Below are 27168 nucleotides of genomic sequence, written 5' to 3' on the forward strand. Positions count from 1 at the left end.
TCATACCTCTTGACGGATTTCCAGCACAGCAGAAGACTTCCTGACTGTGGTTACAGTGTGCAGCCTGGATATAGGAGAAGAAAAATGCAATTTAATATATATATAATACACTATATATGTACATACGCACACAGATACATACACAAAGACATATATGTATAGCATGTCAAACTTGAGTACCATGAAGATTATATGCACAAAACTTGAATTAGAAAGAGATGGAAAATAATAATTCAATTTAGAATATTCAAAGTCAAGAAATTCCTTGGGCAGAGCTTTCCAAAAACAAGCCACTGGTTTAGAGCACATTTCCTGTGCCCTAGTGAGTTTCCTGTCCTCTAGGACAAAATTCTCTGCACACCAACCTACCACTCAGTTGGGCCCTGTGACTCACCCAGCTAACGTGGTCAGAGGAGGCATGATTACAAGCAATGCCAGAGTCTGGGGCTTTGTTCTTCTGTGTCCTTTATCTTTACTAAAATACTAGGAATGTGGAATGCCTCAGGCCTTCACTATGCACCACCAGCTCTTTTGAACATTTCTATTCCACCTAAGATTGGCCTTGCATCTGAAGTCTGGGTCACCTGTCACTGGTGATTGGTGGCCTCATTGGTCTCTAGGTAGGTGGGGTAAAAGGCCTATGACTCCACGTGCTGCAATGTCAATGTCTTCCTTTCCCAGACTCTGGTTCACTGGCTTTCAACCATGGCTGTGTATGTGAATCATCTGGGAGAGATAACCAACCAAACAACCGATGCTCAGGTCTAATCCAGACCAGTTAAATCCAAATTTCTGCAGATGGGGTCCAGAGAGCGGTATTTTTTCAAATTTCCCTGCATGTCTCTAGTACACAGCCAGGGTGCGGAAACACTGTTTACAGAATATGCGAGACTACTTTCGGATAATATAGTGTAGTGAATAATAAAACTTCAAAAAGGGCTCTTGGCCACATTTTTTCCCTTCAGTTCATCAGTTTCTACCAAAATCTCAGGGGACTCAATTCAAGGGGGGAAAAATGAGTTAACTTTTAATGAACCGTTAAAGTTACTCAAAATTTATTTCAACAATCTCATATTCAAACACATTAGCTTTTTTATTTGAATTCGAACTATTTCCCAAGAGAGTCTCCCATTATGAGTAGTACATTTCAGAGCTCAGAAAATGAAAGACCAAGGATAAAATGAATCCGGTTTAATTCAATTGAATTGTTCTGGTAGTACATTAGCCACTCTGAACTGGCTTCCTATGACTACACCTCACTCTATGGACCTCCACATTACCTATTTTCTTAGCTTTTTGATAGCAGCAAAGATAAATACTGTTCTTCTTGTTTGTCTGTCTTCTTTGGAAAGCTAAAAAGAAAACTCTGGTGGCCACTGCTCAGCCTTCTGGCTCTCCCCCAAAATAGATCCTTCTAGAATCTGCAACTCATCACACCTTTTCAACATTTCTTCTCTGAAGATGCTTCAACCTCTAGCATCCAACGCCTCCACGCTGCTTCATCACCACCGCCTGCTTTTTCCACCAAAAGCTGAAACTCTGGAGTAAGGAAGCAGCCCTTGCTTTCGTTAGGCAAAGCAATTGCTCTGTTTCATATAAATGGCTAATCGGAGCAGGTGAACCGAATTGTCCCTTGCCTGACTGATTTTTCCAAAGCTTTGTGGCCCTAAGTCATTTTCTTCCACATCATTTTTTTTCTCTTTGTACTGTGGAGTGTTGAATATTTACGTGCTACTCACACTTGTGAGCAAATATACAGAACACAGAGTCAGTCTGAAGCCAAATTATGAGGTGAGTGAAATTTGTCTTCAGTCATTCCTGTCAAATTCCCATCTCCTTCAGATGAAAAAGTGCCTCACTATTTTCTCCCGCAGCTGCTCCATTACAAGTGTTCTCCCTACCTGCATTCATAATAGAGTTGTTGTGTTTTTTTGTTTGTTTGTTTGTTTTGTGGTACGCGGGCCTCTCACTGTTGTGGCCTCTCCCATTGCGGAGCACAGGCTCCGGACGCGCAGGCTCAGCGGCCATGGCTCACGGGCCCAGCCGCTCGGCGGCACGTGGGATCTTCCCGGACCGGGTCACGAACCCGCGTCCCCTGCATCGGCAGGCGGACTCTCAACCGCTGCGCCACCAGGGAAGCCCCATAATAGAGTATTAATAGCTGATAAGGACAAAGTGTTATTACGTCCAAAACAGATGCATTTTAGCATTTGAATTTAACTAGTCAATTCAACAGAGATGGTAATAACCACCAACAATGTGAAAAAAGAACACTAACAGTTGTCACCTAGCCCTTTTCCCCTGGGCAGTGCCACATGGTATTATTACAGCTTGGAAGATGGGCTGTGCCCTCAGCTCATCCCAATCCTAGGCTCTGAGTGGTTCATCTTCCCAAAGATGTAGGGCTACTGTAAACAGCAAAATCGACCTTAAACTCTGGTCTCCTACCTCCAAGTCGTGTGTTTCTTCCCCTGGACCACGGCAACAGCGACAGCACTACCTTTCGTTTTGTGCCTGTTTTATCTTTTTTTTTTGCTGCTGTACCAACATGCTGAGGAAACTCAAGGTCAAAAGATTTGTCACTTGCCCGAGCACAGTGAAAGAACAAGGTCAAAACCCACATCTTCTCTCACTTCGGAGTGGCATGGACATATATACACTACCAAACGTAAAATAGATAGCTAGTGGGAAGCAGCCGCATAGCACAGGGAGATCAGCTCGGTGCTTTGTGACCACCTAGAGGGGTGGGATAGGGAGGGTGGGAGGGAGACGCAAGAGGGAGGGGATATGGGGATATATGTATATGTATAGCTGATTCACTTCGTTATAAAGCAGAAACTAACACACCATTGTAAAGCAATTATACTCCAATAAAGATGTTTAAAAAAAAAAAAACCGCATCTTCTCATAGTTAATTCTACCTTTTCCTCTGTTCCCTACTTACTCAAGGAAAATAGCATTGAAAAATATCTAGACTTCAAGTGAGTAAGAATTAAGGGGCCGTTCAATACCCCTCACCTCAGACCAGGAACTTGGTGCCTGTTCCACATTCTACTAAGACTGTCCCTGAGTGGATACAGAACACGACCAATCACCCTCCACTCTTGACTCACCCTGAGCCTTTCAGGTCTTTAGGAAAAATGGCGCTGGATCCCCAAACTCACTTGTTCATTGTGTAGCAGAAGATGTAAAACAGGACATCAAAATCACAATATGTGGGGGAAGGAAGTATAAAAATGTAGATCTTTTTATTCTGTTTAATTTTTTATTATCCTATGGCAGGGATCTTTTCAGAAAATGGGATAATTAAAAGCAACACAGTAGTCATAGCATAAAATGGTAATAAGTGCTAACGTTAAAACTGTAGATCTTTTAGAATGTGTTTGAACTCGAATGAAGATCAGTTTAAAGCAAGTAGATATAGTTATGGGTCAACATGCTTGAGTTCTGAAACCCAACAGACCTTCACCTTACTTGAACCTCCATTTCCTCATCTGACAAAGAGAAGAAATAATATGGGTCTTGCTGTGAAAATAAAGAAACTGGCAGAGAGTAAAAACGTCATCTCCCCTTCTCCCCTTCCTTTGCCTGTCCAAATCCTATATCTTGGCTAATGGTAGAAATGTCCCAAACAAGAGAATCTTTTCTGTGGTGAAAACTTAATTTTGGATCGATGCCATGTGGCACAGTAACTCTTGGAGTGAAGTGGATTTGGTTCCACATGGGAGTGATACAGGGTGGATGCTCAAATGGTCATGGCTCCGTATGTTGGCTGCTCTACAATAAAAAGCAGAATCACTTTTCCCGCCCTCTACTCCTGTTGTCCAACTCCTATATATCTGATTACTTGATTTCAGGAATTCTGGTGAACAGAAAGTAAAGTCCTCCTAGCACTAATCCTAAGTCATGAGCTCTAACCCTAAGAAGGCAGCATTCCCAGTGGCTTGAACCCCACGGGATTTTGAAACAAAGAGGGTATCCCTCATTTGCAGCTTCAGAAATTTTACCTGAAGTCTTCCAAAGATTTCTTCTTGGTGGCTTTCAAACCACCAGTTTGGCAACAGGCAAATTTGTAATCGATGACCTGGTAAATGATGGGGTTGTACACTGCTGCCGATTTTGCCAGGAGGGTTGGCACCACGGAGAGCTGTATGGGGATGGAGTCTGGCCTTCCAAAAGCTGACCACACGGAGACCACTGCGTAAGGAATCCAGGCGATCAGGAAGCCAGCACAAATCAACATCGCTACCTGGTAAGGGAAAGCGACAGAGAACAAAATCGAGGCACTTGGTGGAAACAATGGGTGTGGGGAAGAGGATCAGGCAGCCTATTTTCACCCAAGAAAGTCTATCATGTGTTCATTTATCTTGCCAGTAGGAATCATTTCATATGGATCTCTGAGATGTTCAGCCAGAAGAAGTTATGACAATTCTTATCCCATTCACCACATCTTATCCATTCTCCACTCCAGAATTTGAATGTACCCAAAGACCCGAAGTTTAACCCTATAAAAGGTGTCAGATTGTGCCTACGTGGAGCAGGAAAATCATGCTAAAAGGACATCTGTGAGCCGGAAATTTCCAGACTTCTCAACCCACATTCACTTAAAAACTAGATGGAGAATATGTACACCTTGATGAAATTTTAAATCGCCCTCGTTTGCCTCAGGAAACTTAGAAACTCTGCCTTTGTTTGAAATTCTAATAGGAAGCTTCTTCAGAGATTTCTATGAAATGGAATTTCCTTTGGCTCAAGTTTGAGGCTCAGATGGTGGAAATTCACTAGCTACAAAGCAAAAGAGAGTCATCGAGCTTGAACCAAAGTGACACAGTTGTATAAAATGAGACTTTTCCAGAAAGTGCTTTTCTCTCTCACCAAATTATATTTACCTTTAGAAGCCTGTTAATTTTAGACCAAAGAATAGTTAGAGACAGGGTTCAAAGCACCCTGACTAGTTTCTCACCATCTGCCATTCAGTCTCTTTAAGAATGTAGTCTGGGACTTCCCTGGTGGCACAGTGGTTAAGAATCCACCTGTCAAGGCAGGGGACACGGGTTTGAGCCCTGGTCCAGGAAGATCCCACATGCCGCAGAGCAACTAAACCCGTGCACCACAACTGCTGAGCCCGCGTGACACAACTACTGAGCCCACGTGCCACAACTACTGAAGCCCGTGTGCCTAGAGCCTGTGCTCCACAACAAGAGAAGCCACCGCAGTGAGAAGCCCGCGCACCGCATCGAAGAGTAGCCCCCGCTCGCCGCAACTAGAGAGAGCCCGCCTGCAGCAACGAAGACCTAACGCAGCCAAAAATAAATAAATTTATTTTGAAAAACAGAATGTAGTCTGACCCTACAGATTATCCCACTTGAATTCAACAAATCTTTTTTTAGCAAGTGCTTTGCGTGAGACACTGTGTAAGTGCTCTGGAGACACCCGCACCCCTCCGTGCCTGGGTTGTATCCCTCTAGAGCACAAACAACTACGTGACAAAGCTGAATATGGTTTAAGTGCCGGCTCAGAGGAAGACAAAATTACATGCTATGGAGCAAAGTAGGAACAGTCTCAGGAGGAATGTGGCGTATAACCTACACGCTGGCAAATGGAAATAAAGGCGAGTGAGACCAGCACAAGCAAAGGTAAAGACAGGTGTGTGCGAGGTTTGTATAGGAACTAGTAAGCAATTCACTTTGATGTGTGAGAAAGCAACCAAGGGAGACGAGCCTGGAAAGAAAGATAACATCCACGTATTCAGGGTTCTGTATAACATATTACTGAGCTTGCCCTTAATTCCATATGCCTGAAAGCACCAGGAGGTTTTTGAGCAGGCGACATATGAGAGTCACGTTTAGGAAGATTAACCTCTAAAATAAAATGCAGCTGGGAAAAATCGGAGGCAGAAAAGTCATTGTTTATTCATTCAACCAGCAAGCGTGATTGAGGATCTCCTACGTGTTTGTGTTGAGGATAAAAGAATGAACAAAGCAGACACAATGCCGGCACGCCTAGACTTTCCATTCTGAGCAGGTTTGTTTAGGCAACTGTATGAACAAGAAACAAAAGGGGTCTTAATTAGAGTACCGAGATTTGCAAAGGAAGTCCAAGCTTCCGGTTTTCTTTTAAATGCGAGCTATTTTAAGCCCCGGTTGAGAGAGAGAGAGAACTAACTTCAAAGCATCCTTAATACCATTATCTACTAGATTATTCTTTCAGTAAGATAAATAATGAAACCGTATTCAAATTTGCCCTCTGTGTGATGAAGATCTGCTGTCGTTTGTTTGTATTTATTTTCCTCTTCCCAGTATACCTTCGGCCTTAGCATTGCCAGCAACCCTTCTGCCCTGTATCCTCTTTTATGGAGTTGGCATCTCAGGAATCACAAGACCAAGTCTGACCAGAGGACTGCATGCCCCTGGCTACAATCCTAGGAGCAGGGTTGGACACAGGACTAGAACGAGCATAGTCAGACCCACCCTGGGATTTTATAAAGGCAGTTTTAGGAAAAGTCAGCCTTCCTTTTGAGTTACCTAAAGGCCTGGGAGGATGAGAGGCTGGAGATATCTGAGGCCAGGAGCCACTTCCTTTCACAGCCCCCATCCCCTAATTTAAGAAGTAAAATGTAAATTAACAGCTCCGAGCATCAAGGTCAGCAACGTCAAGCTGGCGTGGAGGATGAGGAATGAGACACCAAATATTTTATTAATAGTAGTTAAAGCAACAATAGTTGCACATACTTGATTGTGTTTGAAATTCAATTGGAAGAGTTTTTCCCATAACAAAGTCATTTGTGTGCATGTGCATTTCAATATGCTTTTGTGGGAGCAGAGCTATTGCATGCAGGAAGTGGGGTAGTCTACTTGATCTGTGGCACAGCCTGCCAGTAGGGTGTGCTTGCCCTGGGAACCCCGTATGTGTGGGCTGTGTCAAGAAGGAAGCATAAGAAATCTACCTGAAAGTCTCAGATTCTAAAGCTCTACCCCAAAAAGTTCAAGGATCATCTTTAAATATTAACTGTAGCAGAGAAAAACCTCAACAGTAACCATTTTGCTCCATTTTGCAAATAGAGAATCTAAATCCCAAAGAGGTGAATCAAATGAGCCCAGATCTCCTGCACGTCCTCAAGTCCCGAGTTAGGGTCCTGAGCTAAACTTCTCACCTGCGCTCAGCAGTTATAGAGGAGGCCTGAAGCACACATGCAGCTCTCCTGCCTACTTGCCTTTCCATCTTTCTGCAGACGCTTACCCAGGAGAAACAGCATTTGGTCTGGTCTGTGTGACTTTTGTTTGTAAATGGAGTGGATGCCTCAAAGCTCACAGCGAGGGTCATATTTTTTTCTAAATCCTCAAATAAACAATAACAGTATAAATAAAGCTTGCTCTAGCCGATGTCTGGGAACTTAACATAGCTCCATCCTCTCTCCTTTGGTGTGAGTCATAAGATGATTTCACAGTATCTCAAAAGCTGTTTTCTGTGTTGCTGCCAAAGTCATTGACAAAAAATAGATTAGCACTTAGTCCATAATATTTTCTATGTTTTACATATTTTCTCTTTTTATGGGAGTGTATAATGGGGAACACTAAGGACTTAAAACATTTGCATTTTGTTATCCTTTTTAAAAGGACAGAAGAGAATTAAAATATACCAAGGTTTTTACATACATAGCAAATGAATCCGAGTGTTTTTTCTGGGATTAGAATAAAGCTAAATACTTCAAATTGAATGACTAGAAATCAAGTTTAAAGCAGAAAGAGGGATAAAAGCTTAGATCTCAAAGTACTGCATAATGTTACTTATGTTTTTGAAGTGAATACAAAGTTAATATGAGGCACAGTCATTTTCTACAAGCTTCTCACGTTAAATAAAGTCCACAAAATATTAAACTTTGAAATATTAAAGCTATTTTTAAGAGAGACTACAAAACTTTGCAAAACTTTGCAAAAGTTTCACGTGACATTCAGTTTTCCCAGAACTTTCTACTCAAGTTGGAGCACGTTTAATCTTCCCATCACTCTGTCCTTCGCTTTCCACATTTCTAAGTGTGTCCTCATTTCTATTTTCCAAAATTTCTCTCCCAGACATCCTTAAACCAATTCTAATACAGGCACCCGTACCCATCAATTTCTTCTAAGTTGTTTATTTTTTTAATTGCTTCATTTTTATCACTGCCTTTTGGTTCACTGGAAAAGGAATAAAACTTCAAATTCTTAAACTAGACAGTTTTTGTGGGAGGAAATTCATAGAATACGTGTTTAGCTTCTACAAAAGAATCACACATCTGCAACCCTGCTGATTTTTCAAATATCTTGCTGCAGAGGACCAAGAAATACTGGTACGTTTCAGCTACATGGTTCAAGCTGGCATCAGGCATCACATAAGCAATACTGCCCACAATGGATCACTTCCAGTGAATTAACCAATTAAAGCAAGAATAGAATAGGGATGAAGAAGTTCTATAAGGCGCTGCCTCTGGGCCCAATACATCTGAACCATTACAGCAGAGAAGTTTTCCCAAAAAGGGAAGTCCTATCTCGTCTGTGTGCAGAGGCAGCGTGGAATAGTGGGGAAGTCTGACATGGAGATATTCAGGTTTGGATTCCAATCTTGCTTCAGTTCCACTGACCACTGTAAGGGAGACAGAATCTCTCTCTAAGATCTGCCCCTTCAGTTCCTTCCACCAGGCTCCTTTGCCCAGATATAAGTAAGACTTCAGCCAACATTTGAAGCTGCCTGCTACCTTGGATAATGAAATAGATAAGGAGAGGACTGGATGCGGAAGTGAAGGCTTAAAATCAGAGCCAAAGAGATGGAATAAATGCCCCACCAATGATGAGGCTGAATCACACTCCAGAACCAGCTAGACTACTGATAACAAAGATATTGCAGTGGCTGGGATGCGATAAGGTCACAAGGAGAGAGATCACCACATCTGTGCATTGAGAGACAGGGCAGGAGAGGGTCCCGCCTGCCTACAGAGAGCGTACATTTGGCAGGAACACAGGCAGGATCAGATTTGGTTTTTCTCTCTTGGCTCTAGCCAGCAAGTATATGGATTTGTTCCCAACTAGAGGGGAAAACAGTAATAAAAGTTGGCAATGCAATGATAAATGCCAATTGTAAGACTACGACCCTCCACGCGTGGGCAGCCTGTCATTGAGGGATGCTGCCAGTGACAAGGAGGAAGGTGGGGAGCTGGACAGCTGTGACCTACCTTCCTCGGCCCTCTGTTTCCTCATCTATATAGAAACAGGGGTAGCGATATTTCGCTTTCACACCACCTTTAAGAAATTAAGTAATGCGACAACTCCAAACACGTCTAGTTTGAGTTTCCTCCTTCCTTCTATTTTACCAGCAGAATGACAACAAAGGCCAACTGTCTCAGACCCACCTTCATACACTGATGAAAAAATTTCTGAGAGCTTTGGTGCCCTGGTTGTGATCCGACTAGGAAATATTAATTTATATATATTTTAAAAAGGAGTAGGGACCTCCCTGGTGGCGCAGTGGTTAAGAACCTGCCTGCCAATGCAGGGGACATGGGTTTGAGCCCTGGTCAGGGAAGATCCCACATGCCAAGGAGCAGCTAAGCCCGTGTGCCACAACCACTGAGCCTGCACCCTAGAGCCCGCATGCCGCAACCACTGAGCCCGAGAGCCACAACTACTGAAGCCCACGTGCCTAGAGCCCGTGCCCCACAACAAGAGAAGCCACCGCAATGAGAAGCCTGCACACCGCAACGAAGACCCAACACAGCCAAAAGATAAATTAAAAAAAATTTTTTTAAAGGAGTGGAAGAAAAAGAAGAATTCTGCACTTCCCAGTTGCAGTTTTCTCAAATCTTAAAATACCACTACTCCATAAGCAAGCGAAAGCTGTGATTGGAAGGAGAGGCTGCAAATTAGGTCATGTCACTCTATGCATCTGTGTTTTGAGTTGTAAGCAACAGAAATGGACGTTAGCTGAGTGAGACAGAAAAGGAATGCACTGGTTAGGACAGAGCATCACTGGGAATGCTCAACTGAGAATCGGGGCCAAGCAGACAGAAATGATACCCCAAAACTATGACCTGAACCTGTTCTGATACACAAACCCCTGCTGCTGTAGCCGTGTCCTTGGGAGCAATCTCCCTGCCCTTCACCAGGTGTCACTAGTTTCTGAGACAGGCTACCATAGCTGGAGCCTAGGGTCATAGCTGCACTCTAGCCACAAGGGAATCTTGGAAAATCAATAACTTGTCTTGGCGTATCTTTTAAGTCAAGAGGCCGTCTTTGCACAGAAACATTGTTTCTCCCCTGCTGCTCCCCAGCAAGACATAAAATGTTGACAATTTCTCAACATGGAAATTTCAGACCCGGAAAGGGTTTCAGCCACTGTCAGCCAAAACAAATGACAAGCGTCAGCTTTGCGACATTTCTCAGTGGGGAAGTGGCAAAACTGGCACTGAACTTTGAAATTCTTTCCATCGACAAATATATCTGTATATGTTTGAGGCATTGTATTAGGTTCTGGGGACACAAAGTGAACAGAAAGATATGGTTGTTACCCCTGTGGGCCTTATTGACTAGTGGTAAAGACAGACATGGAACAAATAATCACAGAAGTAGGTAGGTAATGGTAAATTAACTAAAAATTGTGACAAGTTCTACAAGGCAAATGTAAAAGAGGCAATGAAACATTTTAATAGGAGGACGTGAATTCAATTTGGAGAACGCTTCTCTGGAAAGTAACACTGAAGCTAAGAACAAGTAAGAAGAACCAGAGGAAAGCAATTAATAAATTGGTTCAAGAATACAGTTCTGCTTTCCCACTAACTGCCCTCAGAGTCCCCACGGGGGTTCTCTGACGCCGAACCCCCAATGATAAATAACATTCAATGAGCAATGCTGGAGGGGAGTCTTTTGAAGGAAGCAGAGGTTTACGTTGATGAGTTTTAAAAAGGCTTCACAGTCAATGTGAAAGAACAAAGCAAAACAAAATGCCTCTGCAGGTATAAAACGGACAGAGGGCCTCAAGCTGGGGGTCAAGGGACCAGTTAACACTGATCAAGGTGATTAGGTTAATTAACATAGTATATTCAATTATGTGTCATCCCAGCAATCCTGATTAAGCATCTAGCAGGTGTCGGGCCCTGGGGAGCCAGAGCAAACAGCACTTGCTCTCATCCAGCTACTATCTTGCAAAAAGAGCCACAAAGATGTGTCATTCAGAAAAGTGGATATGCCAAGTCCTCTGGTGGCCCATAGCAGAGGGACTTCAACAAAGCAGGAGGGATTGGGAAGGTTTCCTGGTAGAAATAAGAGAGATAAAGAGCAACCCAGGTGTCCACAGGATCTGGATACTAACTATAGGCCTGGGACATTGTAGGTGAGCTGTGTGTGCTGAATGAATAAATATGAAGTACCAAGATGTGCAGCATAGTCATATACGGAAAAATTAATGGAAACTTCTGGTATTTCCTTCCTGTTACTCCACCTTCCCCCTCATCATAGCAGCAGCAAGAGTGTCCACTGCATTGGTATGAAGGTTGTCACAGGCAGAAATGCCGAAGAAGTAAAACATTCATTTCTCAGCGTCTGAGTTTCAAAATAGAAATTCGAAACTTACAAGAGAGGAAATAGTTGAAATAGAGGGTTTCGAGTGTGACAAAAATGATTTTTGAGTATCTACAGCCAGAGATGTGCAAGACTAGAGGCATTAAGTGTACAGTGTGGACAAGTTAAAGGGACGTACGTGGATACAAGAGCCCACAGTCCGTCAAGGGCCTACAGCCCAAAGGCAAGGGAGGACATCAGAGGAGCTGGTAACTGACCTTGAGAAGCTGTCCTGAAAATACTCCACTGAACCGAGCACAGGGGGCCAGGGAAGGGGTTGGGGGAACAATAGACTCTCAATGCAGTTGCACAAGCAGACAGCTTGTGCCTCACTTCCCAGGGTGCCAGCCAAGGTCTTGACATCCACCCAATGGGTTGCCAAAGAAGGATGGGGAAGTACCTGGAATTTCCAGTGAGTCTAAAGAGGCCTTATAGCTGAAACAAGAAAGATGCGAAGTGCCCATGACAATGGATGCCTGAGGCCAGAGGAAACCTTAACTATCTCAGCAATACTAGGGTCAATAAATGACAACAACCAAACAAGATGCCCCCGCCCATTGGTCCCATGGAGTTATAAAGACCTCCCTGAACTTACACAGAGCCTAGGAAGAGGAGGAAAACCCAATTCAACTGAATTTACCCTGATTGTGTAACGTTGTTTGTTTTACAAGGTCAAATGCCGGCATAAAAATGAGATTATACTGAGTCATAGGAATATGAAGAGAAAGGGTTTTTTCTTTCGTTTTTTTTTTTTTTTTGGTTTCTGTAGGGTTTTTTTTGCTTTTGCACACCTCTGCAATTTCTGTAGTCTGAAATTTCAGCCTGCTATAAAAGTCTAGCAAAACCATTTTTTAATTAATTAGAAGGAAATTACAATGTGGAGAAAGGTTTATAGCTGGAACATCAATTTTTAAGTTGGCGAGGTCAGACTGGCAAAATGCAGGCCCAGATAATAACCTACCTAGAAATAATTAGAGTACACAAAGAAATGAATTATTTTCATCCCATAATCCTATGAGGTAGCCTTTCATAAGCTTTTAGACCAGGACATTATGAAGATCAGAAGCATCAAATGAACAAGCAAAGGGCCAATCCTGAGAGGTAGTTGAATGCAGGACAAGGCTTCTAAGACTATGAAAAGGCCTGTGAAGGTTTTTCTACTTACTTTTACTCACTACAAAAAAAATCAAAATTAACTAGTAATTGAAAATAGTTTAAGTTTAGAACAGAATGTGCCACAGTAGAAAGTTCTGTTTATTTTTCAAGGTAGGTTGAATTTTGACTTAAATATTTTGCACAAATGTCAATAATTAGAAGCATTGTATGTTTAGGTTATTTTAATATAGGTTTTATATATACAAATGAAGTCAAGATGTAACATATACTATAGATATCATGTATAATATAATGAGAATACATGTTAGAAGTCATATATAAAGTAAAATCATACACATATATGCCTACGCTTTTCCTCTAACATTGCTTTGATTAATCTGGTCTGGGTGAGCCTGACTATTTGATCTGCACAGTGCAGGGCAAGGAGAATGATGACACATCAAGGTTGGGATTGACATATACACACTACTATATTTAAAATAGATAACCAACAAGGACTTACTGTATAGCACAGGGGACTCTGCTCAAAACCCTACAATCTAAATGGGAAAAGAATTTGAAAAAGAATAGATACATTTATATGTATAACTGAATCACTTTGCTCTATACCTGAAACTAACACAACATTGTTAATCAACTATACCCCAATATAAAATAAAATTTTTTAATAAAAACAAACAAAAGAACTACGCATCAAATTAAATGTTATATGCTGAGCTTCCCCGTTTATGTATAACGAGCTTTAGGAGCTCTGACTAACGAGCTGCCCACCCTCAAGAATACACGAAGAACCAGATGCTAGGGTATTGGTGAAAGCTGGCTGTGAGTGGGCTGAGTTGAGGAGTTCAACTAACAGGAGAGAGGATGATGAGTGATTGCCTCAGAGAAACGGGAGAAGGGCCTCATGGGTAGGAGGACCCAGATTCACCCAGACAAGTGTCTCAAGGCCAGTAACCTTGGGGGATGGGAAGAGGAGAGGACATCCTATGACATCTCGGCAGCTTCATGGCATGCCACACTACAGGAATGCAACTGAGATCACATCCCCATGTGACAGCCATCACGTGGTTCCCTGGGCATACTTCCACGAACTATTGAACACAAATACTTTTAGCTCGGTTGCATTCATCTATTTCCTAGAACAGTACCTGGTACCGAATAGGATTTGGATGAAACGGAATCCACATTTAACTTGGATGAATTTATTGGCATTAGTTGGTTTTTTACATCACAGACAGGAGCTAAAGGAAGAGCTAGAAATGAAGAACTTAATTCATGATCCTGAATTTATGGAAATATTTTTCTTACATAACAGCCCATTGTAAGCTAGAAGTTGATCATGATTCCTGATGCTGCATATTTGTCCAGGTAGAACAGCTCCATTTTTAGGTGATCAGTATAGATTTAGAGTGATGACAAGTTCAAACTTTCTTCTACGCAAATGTGGAGTTTAGGGAGTAAAGGAACCAGAACCTCTAGCTCTCACTGTGCAACCAAGAGGTCCTTGCACAACATCTAAAAATCTGAAATTTGGAGAGAAAACTATTACTAGGACAAAAGTCCTGACTTAGTAGGTAGCCACCTGTGGTCTGGAGGGAACTGTGTTACTCCTGGTCCCTAAGGCCAGTGGTCTCCAGGGTAGGCTGTGAGGACACTTGAAGGTGGATATCACTCAACATGATGGATTGGGACACCAGAAGAATGATTAGAACTTCAATCTACATTTATTTTTATCTTTCAAATATAAGATGGAAACTAGGGTGCGCTAATATTAAAAACTCAGTTTGAGAGTATGTGCTGAAAACTATTTCCTCGATACAAGGGTGAAACGTGATGGAAGTGTAAAGACCACTGCCTTAGCCCTTACCAGACCTCCTAAAAGTTAGAAGAGACATGAGGAATCATGATTCCTTTAACATCATCCACGCAGCCGATGACAGGATAACATGTTTATCTCATTGACTCCCCACCACAACCCAGAGAGATAGATGTTACTATCCCTGTTACACAAGTGAGGAAGTAGAGATTCAAAGAAGCTAAGTATCTGTCTCTGGGTCACAAACCTGGCAAGTGTCGGTGATAGAATCCAAACTCTCATCCGTTTTCAAACTGTCTGCTCTTCTCCTTACACCACAATATCTGAAGAGCTGCTAACTCTGAGGCTAGCATTTGCCAAGGGACTCAATGCTGCAGAAATTGCCCTTGTGTGAAGATGGGTTTCCCATAGGAAAGCAGACATGGTAAGCTCTGACTCTGTTAATAAGGAATGTCCCTAATCGTGCCCATCAAAGTCCATACAGGACAGTAAATACTGTGAGGCGTTCTATGAATCATAAAAGTTATTACTCTTATTAGTGAAATAATTGTAAGAAGCAATGATATCCTATTCAATAGAAAGAAAAAGCCCCCAGTAGATCCATTGTATAAATTCGGTAGCTATTAGACGTGTGTGTGTGTGTGTGTGTGTGTGTGTGTGTGTGTGTGTGTGTGTGTGTAAATGAGAGGGAGATAGAGACAGAGGGAAGAGATACTACAAAGGTTTAAATAAATAATAACAAAGTTCATAAGGACATAAACAGTGGACATTGGAAGTTCTCCCAGTCTCCAACATTCTCTGTCCTCTTTGCCCTATGAAGTTTTAACTGATTAGAAAACACGTCTGTAAATTACGACGCAGTTACCTTGGTCAGTTTCATTTCCAGCACGTGGCTACTAGGGATCCGACTGTCAAAATGAGCTACTTCTTTGGAGGAAGACTTAACCTTAGCAATGATCTTCACATAGGAGAACACGATCACGGCCGTTGGGAGCAAGAGGCAGAAGAAGAGGATGTTCAGGATGAAAATCTGGCCCCCTACTGAGGCCTGGGCCAACCACCAGTCCAGGGTGCACGAGGTTCCGAAGGGCTCAGGTGCGTAGTCCCCCAGACCTACCAAGGGCATGGTGGTCCAAAAGGAAGCATAGGCCCAGATGACGGCCAGGCAGATGTAGGCGTGCTTTCTTTTCAGCCAAACCCCTGGAGGTGGAAGAATAGCATTAGTAGGATGTAATCTACCCTCCGCCCAGATACCTCCCTTCCATAGGTCAAATTCCACATCCAAAGAGTTAATCCATTGGATTCTGGGAGAAGTGGTCACAGTAACCAAAGCCGGAGGGAGAGTAGGGTGGAGGGAAGAGAGTTCCAGAGCTTGGGCCCTTTTTCCAAGAGAATAAAACTGGAAGTGATTTCACAGGGAAGGTTTTCTCTAGGCATCTGGGAGCCTTGGGAGGGGGAAGTGACAAAAGCTGGGGAGAGGTGGCAGTAAAAAAGATGAGAGGATGCTGAAGACAGTGGAAGGTCTTGGGAAAACATCCGGAATGATCTTTGAGATCCTATCCAGGACAAGAGGCCAACTGGTAGAATATAAAGATGGAGCCCAAAAAAAGCATGTGTTAAGGGTTTATCTAAGGTAGAGTCCTTTGCGGGAGAAGTGATAAGACACTGCCCGTATCTTTAAAATACGCTTCTTCCTAAAAGCTCGTGTGCCTCTCACCTAAGCACTCGTGGAGTGGGTGTTGGTGCCACGGTCATGACTGTGTGGGGTGACGTTATGGGGTGACCCCACTGGGTGAGAGGAGATTTTGAATCTTCCAATGTTATTAATACGACAGTCACATTCACACAGCCACAGATGGAGAAGTGGGGAATCTAGGTAGATCATATCATGTTCTGCAAAAGAAATTCTGTGAAAATATTTCCAGTAAAACAACAACAACAAAAAATGAGCTCTGTGTTTCAGCACTAGTTTCCATTCGCCGAAAGAGAATTCCAAGAGGCAGAAACAGTGCAGTCATTTAAGGAAAGCTGTAAAGCGCTAGTGATCATTTGCAAAAGTTCAATACAACCACCTAAGACAGGTCAGCCTGATCTAGGGCTTCAGCCTGCAGGGGAAATTACCTCCATACCGGTTATTGCCTGAAACCCAAAGGGCCAGAGAAGTAACCCCTAACTGCCTTGCTTTTTGGTAGCAGAGAAGAAATATCAAAACATGCTTAATAAAAGCCAAACGATTTCTTCAGCACAGACTCAAGGCCTGCCTCTGTTTAGTGTCATGTGAGGTCTGGGAAATCAGAAGGGCCTAATGCTTCTCATTTCTAGTATTTGACCCTCTTCCTGTAACCTTTCCAGACGTCAGTGTTCTTATCAGTAAAATGGAGAAAATAAAGATATACTGCTTACAGATTTTGGTACGGGTGAAATGAACAATGCCAGGCCTCCTTTGCAAACTATGAAGAACTGCACTAACACGAGTATTTACTCCTGTGTTTGTCTTATTTGGCGCTAAGAAGAAATATAACAGATTGTTTCCTTTGTCTCTATTTTTTCAAACATACAGTGCCATAAAATGCAAATTTCACGGACCCACCAGAGAGGGGTAACAATTACGTAGCCACAATATCTGTCAGCTCTCAGTTCTCCACTCTAATGGAGAAGACACTGGCACAAATAATTATATATATTTATAGGAATGTGCATAGGCATACGTAGAAGCATTTATGGTTAGGGTTACTTAGTGAGGTGTTTTATACTTACATTCGGTTATGGTGAAAGGCTGTCAAGTACAGGAGGGAGTAGATTAGTAGATTGGTTCTGTGATGCTCCAGCAGTCAGAACTAGGACCAATGGGTGGAGGTTACTGGGAGGCAGTTTTGTCTTAATATAAGGAATAACATTGTAACAATGAGAGCAGACCAATCCGAGAATGGGCTGCCTTGTGCAGTAGTAAGCTCCCCGTCACTGGTCACTGGAATTATTCAAGAAGAGGCCAAGTGGCTGTCTGTCAGGGATGCCTTAAAACAGTTTATCACATTACATGGGAAAAAGGTCTACATGTCCCCAAGCGACCTTCTAATTCCAGCATTCCAAGACACTGTGTGGAGTGTTTAATTGTGCGACAAAACAAATGATGAAACTAGACTATCGAGAATCAACCTTAGAAGAAGCTGGAAAAAAATATATCGTTCCCATAGGAATTATGCCCTGCAATGATTCTGGGGATGGGCGGCACCATCTCTTTAACTGACCCAAAGCCTAAAGTCAGGAGAATATTTAAAAAGCAGAGACATCGAGGTTTAGTCTTCCTCAAATATTCTCAGGAAATGGAACTTTTGCTTTTTTGTCTGTAAAATCTATATTTAAAATCTATTTTGATATGATCAAAAATAAGTTTATAGAAAAATATTGAATCTGAAATCATCCAGCATAGTTATAATTGTATTTTTTGTATTTTATTGGAATTTTTGCTTCAAGCTATTTCTATTGCAAGTTTTAAGCTGTTTAGAAAAAGATGCAATTTTTATTTTTAAAGGTGAGCCTGGATGGTGCAGACATTGGGCCATGACCCTACCCCTGCCCTGACCCCCTGCATGTTTTTCTTTTTTTTAATTTAGGACTGTAAACTTTTAAAATATAAAGAGAAATTCCACCCCATTGAGAGTGTCACATCAACTTGATCCTTCCCATTTCAGGCCCCAAGAAGCCAAAGTACGAAAAGTTAATTTTTCACACGTAGAATCGTTTTATCGTTAAAGAAAAATCTTTAGCCTCTGAAAATTTGTTTCTTGCTGGTTCACCCCTGGCCCGTTCTCTTAGCTGCTCATCTTTCTACCTACCAAGACCACAAAAAGAATGTTGGGCGGTATTTCTGTATGTGTGTCCTTTCCTGCAGGCACGGCTCTCTAACCTGGAGGAGAATTCCTCTTCTCTGCAGTCATAGGGATCCTGAGTGCTAAAGGAGAACCAGAAACATCTTTCCGTATAATTATATTTACTACTTGGGGAACCAGCCAAACGTCTTGGACCCAACATCCTTTCAATGTATAAAACGCATTCTTTTGCTTGTATGGCTTAACACGGTAAAAGCTTACACAATTTAGACAGAAAAATGATACTTTTAAAAGCATCATAGCCAAACACCAGACATTCCTATAAAAGTAGTATTTAAAGAAACCTACATTGACACAGGTTCCAATCTTTAAACATAGGTTAGAACAAGATAAGCTATAAGTAGAAATACTCCTGGTCTCTGAGGTTATTCATAATCCTTATTACCTCTGGGTAAAACTTGTACCACTTTGACAATCCACCTAGATTTGACTCTCAGGGAATAGAAACCTTCCTACTTACCATACGATAAATAGCAGATTTTCAAGTACCGGTCCAGGCTGACAGCAGTCATGGTGATAAGACTTCCACAGCCGAAGAAAAATCCAGCCCATCCGTACCAGCGGCAGCCAATCCAGCCAAACACCCAGCGGTGACAGAAGCAAGAGATGATGGTGAACGGTTTGCCTACAACTGGAGCGCCAAGCAACTTGTCAAGGGAAGTTCCCTTCGGTTAAAATGTACCTCGCCTACCGCAACTCGCTGTTGAGTTTTATCCCATGCAGACCACAGAGAGCTCTTTTCGGAAATGTTAGGCCCAGTTTGTTTACAGCCAGACCCAGATTTCTGGGATTTAAACTATTTATTCCTTCAGGCTTCATCAGTTCATTTTGTTTGTTTGTTTTTTTTACTTTCTAGGAAGTCATCTTCTACTGTAATTCATGCCCTGCACCCGCCTTATCCAGCTGTGCATTCAATCTTCCCCCTCTTTGAAGGAAATGGCTGAGGAAGCTTTCCAAAATCTGTATCTGATTCATCTGTCAAAAGAGGGTCCCCAACCTGAATGCGTTAGAAGAACCAAGTCACTGACATTGGCAGCCTGCAGGGGCCAGCCTTCCCCACCCCTCCCAGGTGCGCCCCGTACCTGGTACACTGTTAGTTCAGTCAATTAACACATATTTATTGGGTGCTTTTCTAAGTTAGACATGCATCGCCTCTAGTGGTCTACACAGCTGGTCTCATACTCCAACTGGCTAGACTGGGCACCCTCATATCAGAGCTTCCCAGTCCTATTGGGTCTACAACCCATTGTCAGTGAGGAAACCCAGTGTAAAAGAATTCGTGTTTTGTTTAACAAATGAACTATTTAGTGCCCAGGATGCAACAAGGTGCCAGAGGACAAAGTGGAGATTAAGATTAACAGATTCATTTTTAATAGATAGAGGGGGCAAAAGAAACAAATAATTTGTAATATAAGATACAATATGATGGACTGATGGGTCATGATGAGTTCCGGTAAGAAAAATGAAGCAGAGGAAGGAAATAGACGGAAATGGTTGTTTTATATCAGGAGATCAGGGAAGACCTCTCTGCGCATGTGATGTTTAGGTAGATGCTAAATCAGTGGTTGAGGACTCGAGCAAACATCTAGAGGGAAAATATTCTAGGCAGGGGAGACAGCAAACTCAGAGCTTGAATTGAGTGTCTGCTGGGTGGGTGCTAAAGACAGCAAAAAAGACAATTGAATGTGACTCCGATGGAGCAAAATTTGTGTCTGTTGTGCCTGGGATCCATCAGCAAATGGTATTTTAGGCTTCTTTCTGGAGTGGAGCTTTTGATGAACCTATGGGATGTCATCTAGAACCTTCGGGATGCCAAAGGGTTTTGATGAACCTCTTGGAAAGGTCTCTCCCTCCTCCACTAGGTAGAGTGGTTCTAAACCCAGCTGCACATTAAAATCACTGGAGGAGTTTTGTTTTGTTTTGCTTTGCTTTGCTTAATTTTAAATATCAGTGTCCAGAGCTCCAACCCCCAGATAATCTGATTTAATTTATCTGGATTTAATTTACCTGACTTCATTTATCTGGCTGGTCCGTCACAATATAGTGTTTTTAGCTCCCCAGGTGATTCTAATACATATACATGATCGAGAGCCATTGATTTTAAACAATAAATATTAGTTGTATAGATGACATACATCTGGTCTCTAGGATGTGTTTATTCAAGGTGCTTATAATGGAATATAGTGAAGCAAGAAAAAAAATTAAAAAGACATAAAAATTTTTAAGGTTTATTGGAAGGAAAAAATGTATTTAAGAGATAACCAGAGGTTGCAAAAAATGATCTGAGTTGATCAGAGAAAACTAACCCATGGCAGAAAATGCTTTCTGGTGAATTACTCTAAAGATATATACAGAGTAATGAGGTGGTTTATGCAATTCTGCAGCAGACTTGCTTGGTTGAAAGCATTTTCAATGTATCTGACCAATTAAGGACATTTTTATTCAAACCTAGTCTAATTCAGCCTTAAGCATAAGTTGGTTATAAGCGAAGGACGTGACTGAAATGGCAGGTTTCATGCAAGCATTTTACGTTCAGTACCAGCGAGAGAACCACTAGGGGGCAGCATGGTGAGCTGACCGGAGAGCCATCATTCATGTTGCGACACCGCCATCGCGTGGCCAAAACGAGAATGGCAGTCACTTTGCAGCCTCGCAAATTCTCTGAGGCGTATCGCGACTATTTTCACAGAAAAGGGCCGGATATGTCACTTTCCTCTTAATGTGCATGTGTATTTCCCCAAAGAGGTCATGATATTTCAGTCTGTCCATACTGAGTAAAGTCTTCCCAAATAACCAAGATCATCCAAACTCAGTGAGAGGGCAGCACATCCATTGCTGTGTAACAAACAGTGACTCAGTAAGTAGACACATCACCAAGACTTGTTTTCAGAGACTGGCAGTGGCAGAAAAATCCACTTATGAAGAGAGAAACAAATACCGGGAAACATTTTAGAAGGGATGCTTTGGATGAGACCCTGCTAAAAGATTTCCAGTGGAAAGACGAGTTGATGTGTGCTATTCAAATTCAATTTCCCTAATTCTAGTACCTTAAAACCATACGCTGTGTAGCAGAAAGTGGGGATCCAGAGGCATATTTGAGTGTATCTAGGCAACTCTGGAATTTTCTATGTAAATGTAAAGGGAAGTGACTGACCCCAAATTGTTCATATTTGTAAAAATGAATTACAGTTAAAGAGAAATTTTCTTCCAATTCCTCCTTGCTGGGTTACCAGAGAGACCAAAGAAGCAAGAAATAAACCAGTGGTTCAAAATTTTGGCTGCACAATAAATTTACCTGGAAATTCTAATTTTAAATAACCTGATGGCCAGGTAACATTCTCAACTAATTAAAAGCAAAATTTCTGGGTATGAAACCCAGCTGTGAGTTGTTTTGGTTTTGTTTTTGGTTTTGTTTTTAATTTCCCCAACTGACTTTTTTGTGCAGCCAAGGTCAAGAACCACTGAACTAGAAGCTTCCTATACTTGCAGTCAGTCCCTAAGCCACACTTAAATATGTCATTACAAGGGCAACCCTTCCCCCTTCCTTGGCTCACCTTTCTGACCCATCATTTACCCTTAAAACCTCACCCCCTTGATGTTTATTTTAACAGATTTCCCTAAGCGAGTGAGGGATGTAACAGAGCTCAAAACAGTGATCTAAATCCTGTCTGTAAGTTTCTGTTTTCTGAATCATTTAGCCCACTATACTGTGAGGTATCCAAAGTCTCATGTATCATTTCAAATTGTATCCTCAGCATCTAACATGCCCCGCACATGGAATGGACTCCATCTATGTTAAATGGATGATCTCTTTAGCCAAACAACACTCTGCTGACTTACCACAAACACTGTAAAGATGATTTGTGAAAGGAGGAGCAAAAGAAGCTGGGGGTAGGGTGATCTGTGAGCCAGTGAGGACTTTATAACGGGGCATTCAAACCCCCAAAGAAGAAATGGCATGGCTGCGTTACCTGAAATCCCCAGATCACAGATCGCTAAATTGATAGTCATTATTTCCGCAGGTTTCAGCTTCTTTTTTCGTCTAGAAGACATATAAAGGACATACCCATTTCCAAATGTGGACAGAATCCCTACAAGGAAAAATATAAATTTCCATCGTTAAAACTAGGATTTAGAGCTCACTCAGATATGAAACACTTCTCAATTTCAAAAAATGGACACCATAGATTTAGAGGGTAGCGAGAGGATTCTAAATAAAAGTCTAAGTCAAGAAGATGAAATAAAAAGCATGAGTTGTGAGTGACAGGCGAGGGATGGTTCACCTCCAAAGGGATAGGAGTCAGGGATGGTCAAACGGCACTTACCCAGAAAAAGAACCACTAATTTCCCAGTGAAGCTCAGTAGGGTGTGGGAATCCCCATGGTCAGTTCTTGGACTAATCCCCAGGATGCAGCATCTCCTCAGCCATTTTTAGAGTACTAGCTTTATAGAACTCCTCCCCTCTGATGAGAAGGGTTAACCCCTTGGCTATCGATAAATTCTGAAGACGAAGTGACCCAAACCAAATGAGGTGCTTTCACTCTTCTTGTGGACTCCTGAGGGGAGACCAGCATTCAGGAGAAGCAGAGGCCAGATTAGGCTGGCATGACCTCCTGCAAGGACAGGGTCATCTCCTGGAGACACATCCAGGACTTTTTTGCATCCTGAGGACATGGACGCTGGATATCTGCCACTGCTACTGGACTCAGTATGAAGGGGAAGTGGGTGACGATTGATAACATGGACTCTCCCACTCCCACCAAAGGGAGAGAAAGTGGCCGTCAACCCACCAACCTACCAACAATGATATAAATGTGTTCCCACTTTTATATATCCTTTTATTAATGACTGGCTTTGACATTACAATGATACTGTTCAAAAGTTCTTACAAACCCAGTTTAAATCCAAAAAGACCCAATCCCTACTGACTTTAGTTAAGAAAAGAATACACCTACTTCCATAGCTTAACATGTAGAGTAGATTTCTTCAGGAATTCTTGCTTCATAGTGTAGCTGTGTATAAATGAGAATCTGGTACAGCTGCCTTTAGTAGTAAGGAATAAGGAGAGTATTAACAGGAGAAACCCAGATTTTTCTATCTTAACTTCTACTTCTCCACCACAATTCATTTGGGGGGGCAAGGGGGAAAAATGTGTGTTTCAGCTGATGGTCTGAAACCACCAGGCATTAACTGCGTTTGTGGTCTTAGGAAATTCTGAATCCCAGGAGTCAGTGCTGCCTCGTGGTCTACTAAAACCTCTTTAGCTTTCTTAAGACAGAGGAGGAAAAAAATAGAAGAGGTGGTGGAGATTCTAAACCAACTAAAATGAAACCCATGTCGCATTAAAGGAAACCAGCTAACAAGGCACACTGGGAAACTAAAATGTGAAAACATGGCTAGAAAAATTATAAACACATGCCTTCTACTTTGTATCCAAAAAGATTAAAAAACAGTAACTATGCATATGCAGTTGATACACAAAGCTCATTTGAACATCCTTTGTCTTTTTACGTCTCTTTTGAGAATATTGATTTTCTTATTTTTCCTTTCTTAAATTATCTTTACTAATGATTCATAAGGCTTCACCCAGTGCCCAAAGCTTATCAAAAAATAGTCAACTCTCTGCGAGAGCTGCATGTTGATTATTCCCACAGGCAATCTCCCGTAGGGGAGTATGAGGAGAATGCAAATTTATTTTTAATGAGAGTTAAAGGAAAAGAAGATTAAGAAGGTAAAAGCTAAAGTGAGGGGGACATTTTTTGATGATCAAAATCCTGACTCTTTCTATGAATACAAAAAATTTAAATCTCGTATATAGACCGTTAATGAACTACGTATTTGTAGTAAAAGAGTAGAGGACGGAAATGGGTCTCTAGTTTATTTCTCCTCTATTCCAAACTCACATTATCTTTTCATCTTCCAGTTTTCCCTAAGACTTCTAGTATTTAACAAAACTCACCAAGAATGTCATTCCACTCTGGTTCCTTTAAAGGAATCTGGGCACATCCCCAGGAGGGAGGGAACCAGACACAGCACCGAACCCAAGACTGGGTCGAGGATGAGTCCAGCCCCCACCAGCTGACCCTGGCCTCATCCTGAACGAACGACTGCTCTGGAACATACATTTGGCCCCACCCCCGACTCCCTGAGTGATCTGAGGCTCCCTTTGTTCCGGGACTCTTTTCGGACCCCTTTATCTGGTGCCTCTTCAGTACTCCCATTTGAATATGATTGTAGATTTTCACCCCTTAATCGTCCTCCCTATTTTGTGTCATCTGGAGAAACATGTCAGGTTACAGATGCTACTTTGTAATTCATTCCTTGCAATTGATTGCGACAAATTCATTTATAAGATGTCTATTTTTCTGTCTTTTCTGATCATTGAAAGTACTTATGTTTAATAAAAATTCAATGTGGATTTTACTACCAGGTAGTCCCTGTGTGGGGAGAGAGTAGTTTGCCCATTTTGTTCACTTCTGTATTCCCAGCAACTTAAACAGTGGCAAAGAATAGGCACTCGATATATATTTGTGTTTGAAAGGACATGGAGGTCCATTGATAAGAAAAAGAATTTAAATCAGTACCATAATAACTAATAACAAAGCCAAGGACCCAGGGAATCCCTTTGCAGTGGAATTTCTGATTCAATTTCATGGATTCCTTTTGCCTCAAGCACTGACCATAGAGGGGTCTCCAGACTTTTCTAATGAGTTTGGCTAATTTCAGGAGGTTAAATGAAAGTCTTAGCCCGTAATAAGTAGATGAGAAAGAGAGAGAGAGAAGGAGGGGGAGAGAAAGAGAGAAGGAGACAGAGAAAGCTTGACCCAACAACTGAAAAGATTAAAGGCAGACACACCTAAAGACATAACCCACCTGCACACTGGTTACCCAAATTTAAAACAGCGATTTTCAATGTAAGAAAAGTACTGTGGTTGAATCTAATTACCTAGACTAGTGCTGTCCAATAGAAATGTCATGGAAACCAGAAATGTGGGCCACACATGTATTTAAATTTTTTCTGGTCGTCATATTAAGCAAAGTAAAAATATTACTAAATGAATTTTGAGAATATATTTATTTAACCTAATAGGCCCCAAATGTTATAGGTTAGACATGTAGTCGATGGTTTAAAATTATTAATGAGCTATTTTACATGATTTTTTCTGGTCCTATGTTTTCAGTATCTGGTGTCTATTTATACTACAGCACATCTCAATTTGGAAGAGTCACAGTTCAAGGACTCAGGAGCCACACGTGGCCACCACATTGGATACCAGAGCCTGGAAGCAGACGTACCATGCTGTGGATCAGGCAGGAAAACTTTTGACCCTGAACTGACTTCCGTTTATTATTCATACATTTTTTTCAACTCTCATCAAAATCACTTAGTGATGCTATCATGGTGGGACCTGACTTTAGGTGAAGTAAACACAGTGTATCCATCCTGACTACAGCATTGGGACGGAGTTCTCTCCATTGTGAAAAGCAGAGGCTAAACTAGATGAGTTTTAAGGTCCATTCTGATACTATACTCTTATCCTTATATCAAAAGTATTTTTCAAAAAGTAAAAGCATTCTATTTAAATAAGAGCTCATGATCATTAAGTTTGTCATTTGGTAGACAAGCCTACTAGCAAAGCAACCAAAATGAAATATAGTCTCAAGATAAATTATTTTGCTGTAAAACTTCTTTGGATTATCGAGGGAATATTTATCCCTAATAATAAAGATAATAGAGTCGTTTCTATGAAACATGTATGAACTCTGTGATGCCACCCCTTCTTCCTGCTTCCTCCCGCTCTCCATCTCAAAATATCCACTCAAGTGTTGGAATCTTTGTGCAAAATTAACATAGCAGCCCATGAATTTTCTAGATGCAGCCTTTGCACTGAAAAGGCAAGGAAACTTACCAATGATTGTTAAGTAAAAGCCAGCCACTAAATCCGCTTCCCAGGAAAGTTTGGAAGCAAAGGGATCCCCCTCCCGAAGGTAGTACGGCAGGCGCTCATCTAGGGCCGGAGCCGTGTGGTTCAGAGCCATGCCCTCCTCCGGCGCCAGGGTCTGAAAGGCAGATACGTGGAGGTCACCGCAGAACTGAAGAAGCCAGCCCGACCCATCTCATAACCACGCCCCCTGCTTTAAAATGAAAAGCACGTTCCCAGAGTCATGCTTGAGTCTCTAATTAATAACTGGCGAACACTTGAACGTTTTTCTTCCATGATCCAAATATGTCAATATTCAATTCTTCAGTGTGTAGATTAGCCAAGCCTATCCTATGTTATCTCTTTTTTTTTTTTTTGGCCACGTTGGATCTTAGCTGCCCAACCGATCGAACCTGTGCCCCCTGCAGCGGAAGCATCTAGTCTTTTTTTTTTTTTTTTTTGCGGTACGCGGGCCTCTCACCGTTGTGGCCTCTCCTGTTGTGGAGCACAGGCTCCGGACGCGCAGGCTCAGCGGCCATGGCTCACGGGCCCAGCTGCTCCGTGGCATGTGGGATCTTCCCGGACCGGGGCACGAACCCGTGTCCCCTGCCTTGGCAGGCGGACTCTCAACCACCACTGCCTTGGATGTGTGTCAGACACAGGTCGGGGACCCAGGTGACACCTTGGGAATTTTCTCCCCCATTCTTGAGTCTCTTCTTGCTCACTGAGTGTTGTGTAAATTCAATCAGCATAAACCGCGCTCTTCATGACGATGTTTTACTGTGTCGGCAGCTGCCGGGACTTAATGTTCATCAAGCAGTAATAATACTCATGCTAAT

The 27168-nt window shown here is 42.1% G+C and overlaps 1 protein-coding gene across 1 annotated transcript; it reads right to left on the reverse strand.

The window, feature by feature from the left end:
- Positions 1 to 26454, reverse strand: OPN5 (opsin 5). The gene is made up of 6 exons (XM_004314422.4): positions 26318 to 26454; positions 22379 to 22498; positions 18868 to 19038; positions 15383 to 15717; positions 4008 to 4249; positions 1 to 64 (listed from the first exon to the last, which is right to left on the reverse strand). The coding sequence occupies exons 1-6, from the start codon at positions 26445 to 26447 to the stop codon at positions 1 to 3; spliced, it is 1062 nt and encodes a 353-aa protein (XP_004314470.1). The 5' UTR covers positions 26448 to 26454.
- Positions 26455 to 27168: the final 714 nt, after the last annotated feature.

This window comes from Tursiops truncatus, chromosome 10 (assembly GCF_011762595.2).
Source record: "Tursiops truncatus isolate mTurTru1 chromosome 10, mTurTru1.mat.Y, whole genome shotgun sequence".
Lineage (NCBI taxonomy): Eukaryota > Metazoa > Chordata > Mammalia > Artiodactyla > Delphinidae > Tursiops > Tursiops truncatus.

Excerpts from the sequence above, each read along its gene's own strand:
- OPN5 (XM_004314422.4), bottom strand. The coding sequence starts at position 26,447 with ATGGCTCTGAACCACACGGCTCCGGCCCTAGATGAGCGCCTGCCGTAC. Across the intron at positions 22,499-26,317 it reads CTTTTACTTAACAATCATTG|GGATTCTGTCCACATTTGGA; the intron begins GTAAGTTTCCTT and ends TTTTCCTTGTAG. Across the intron at positions 15,718-18,867 it reads AATCTGCTATTTATCGTATG|GGGTTTGGCTGAAAAGAAAG; the intron begins GTAAGTAGGAAG and ends TTCCACCTCCAG.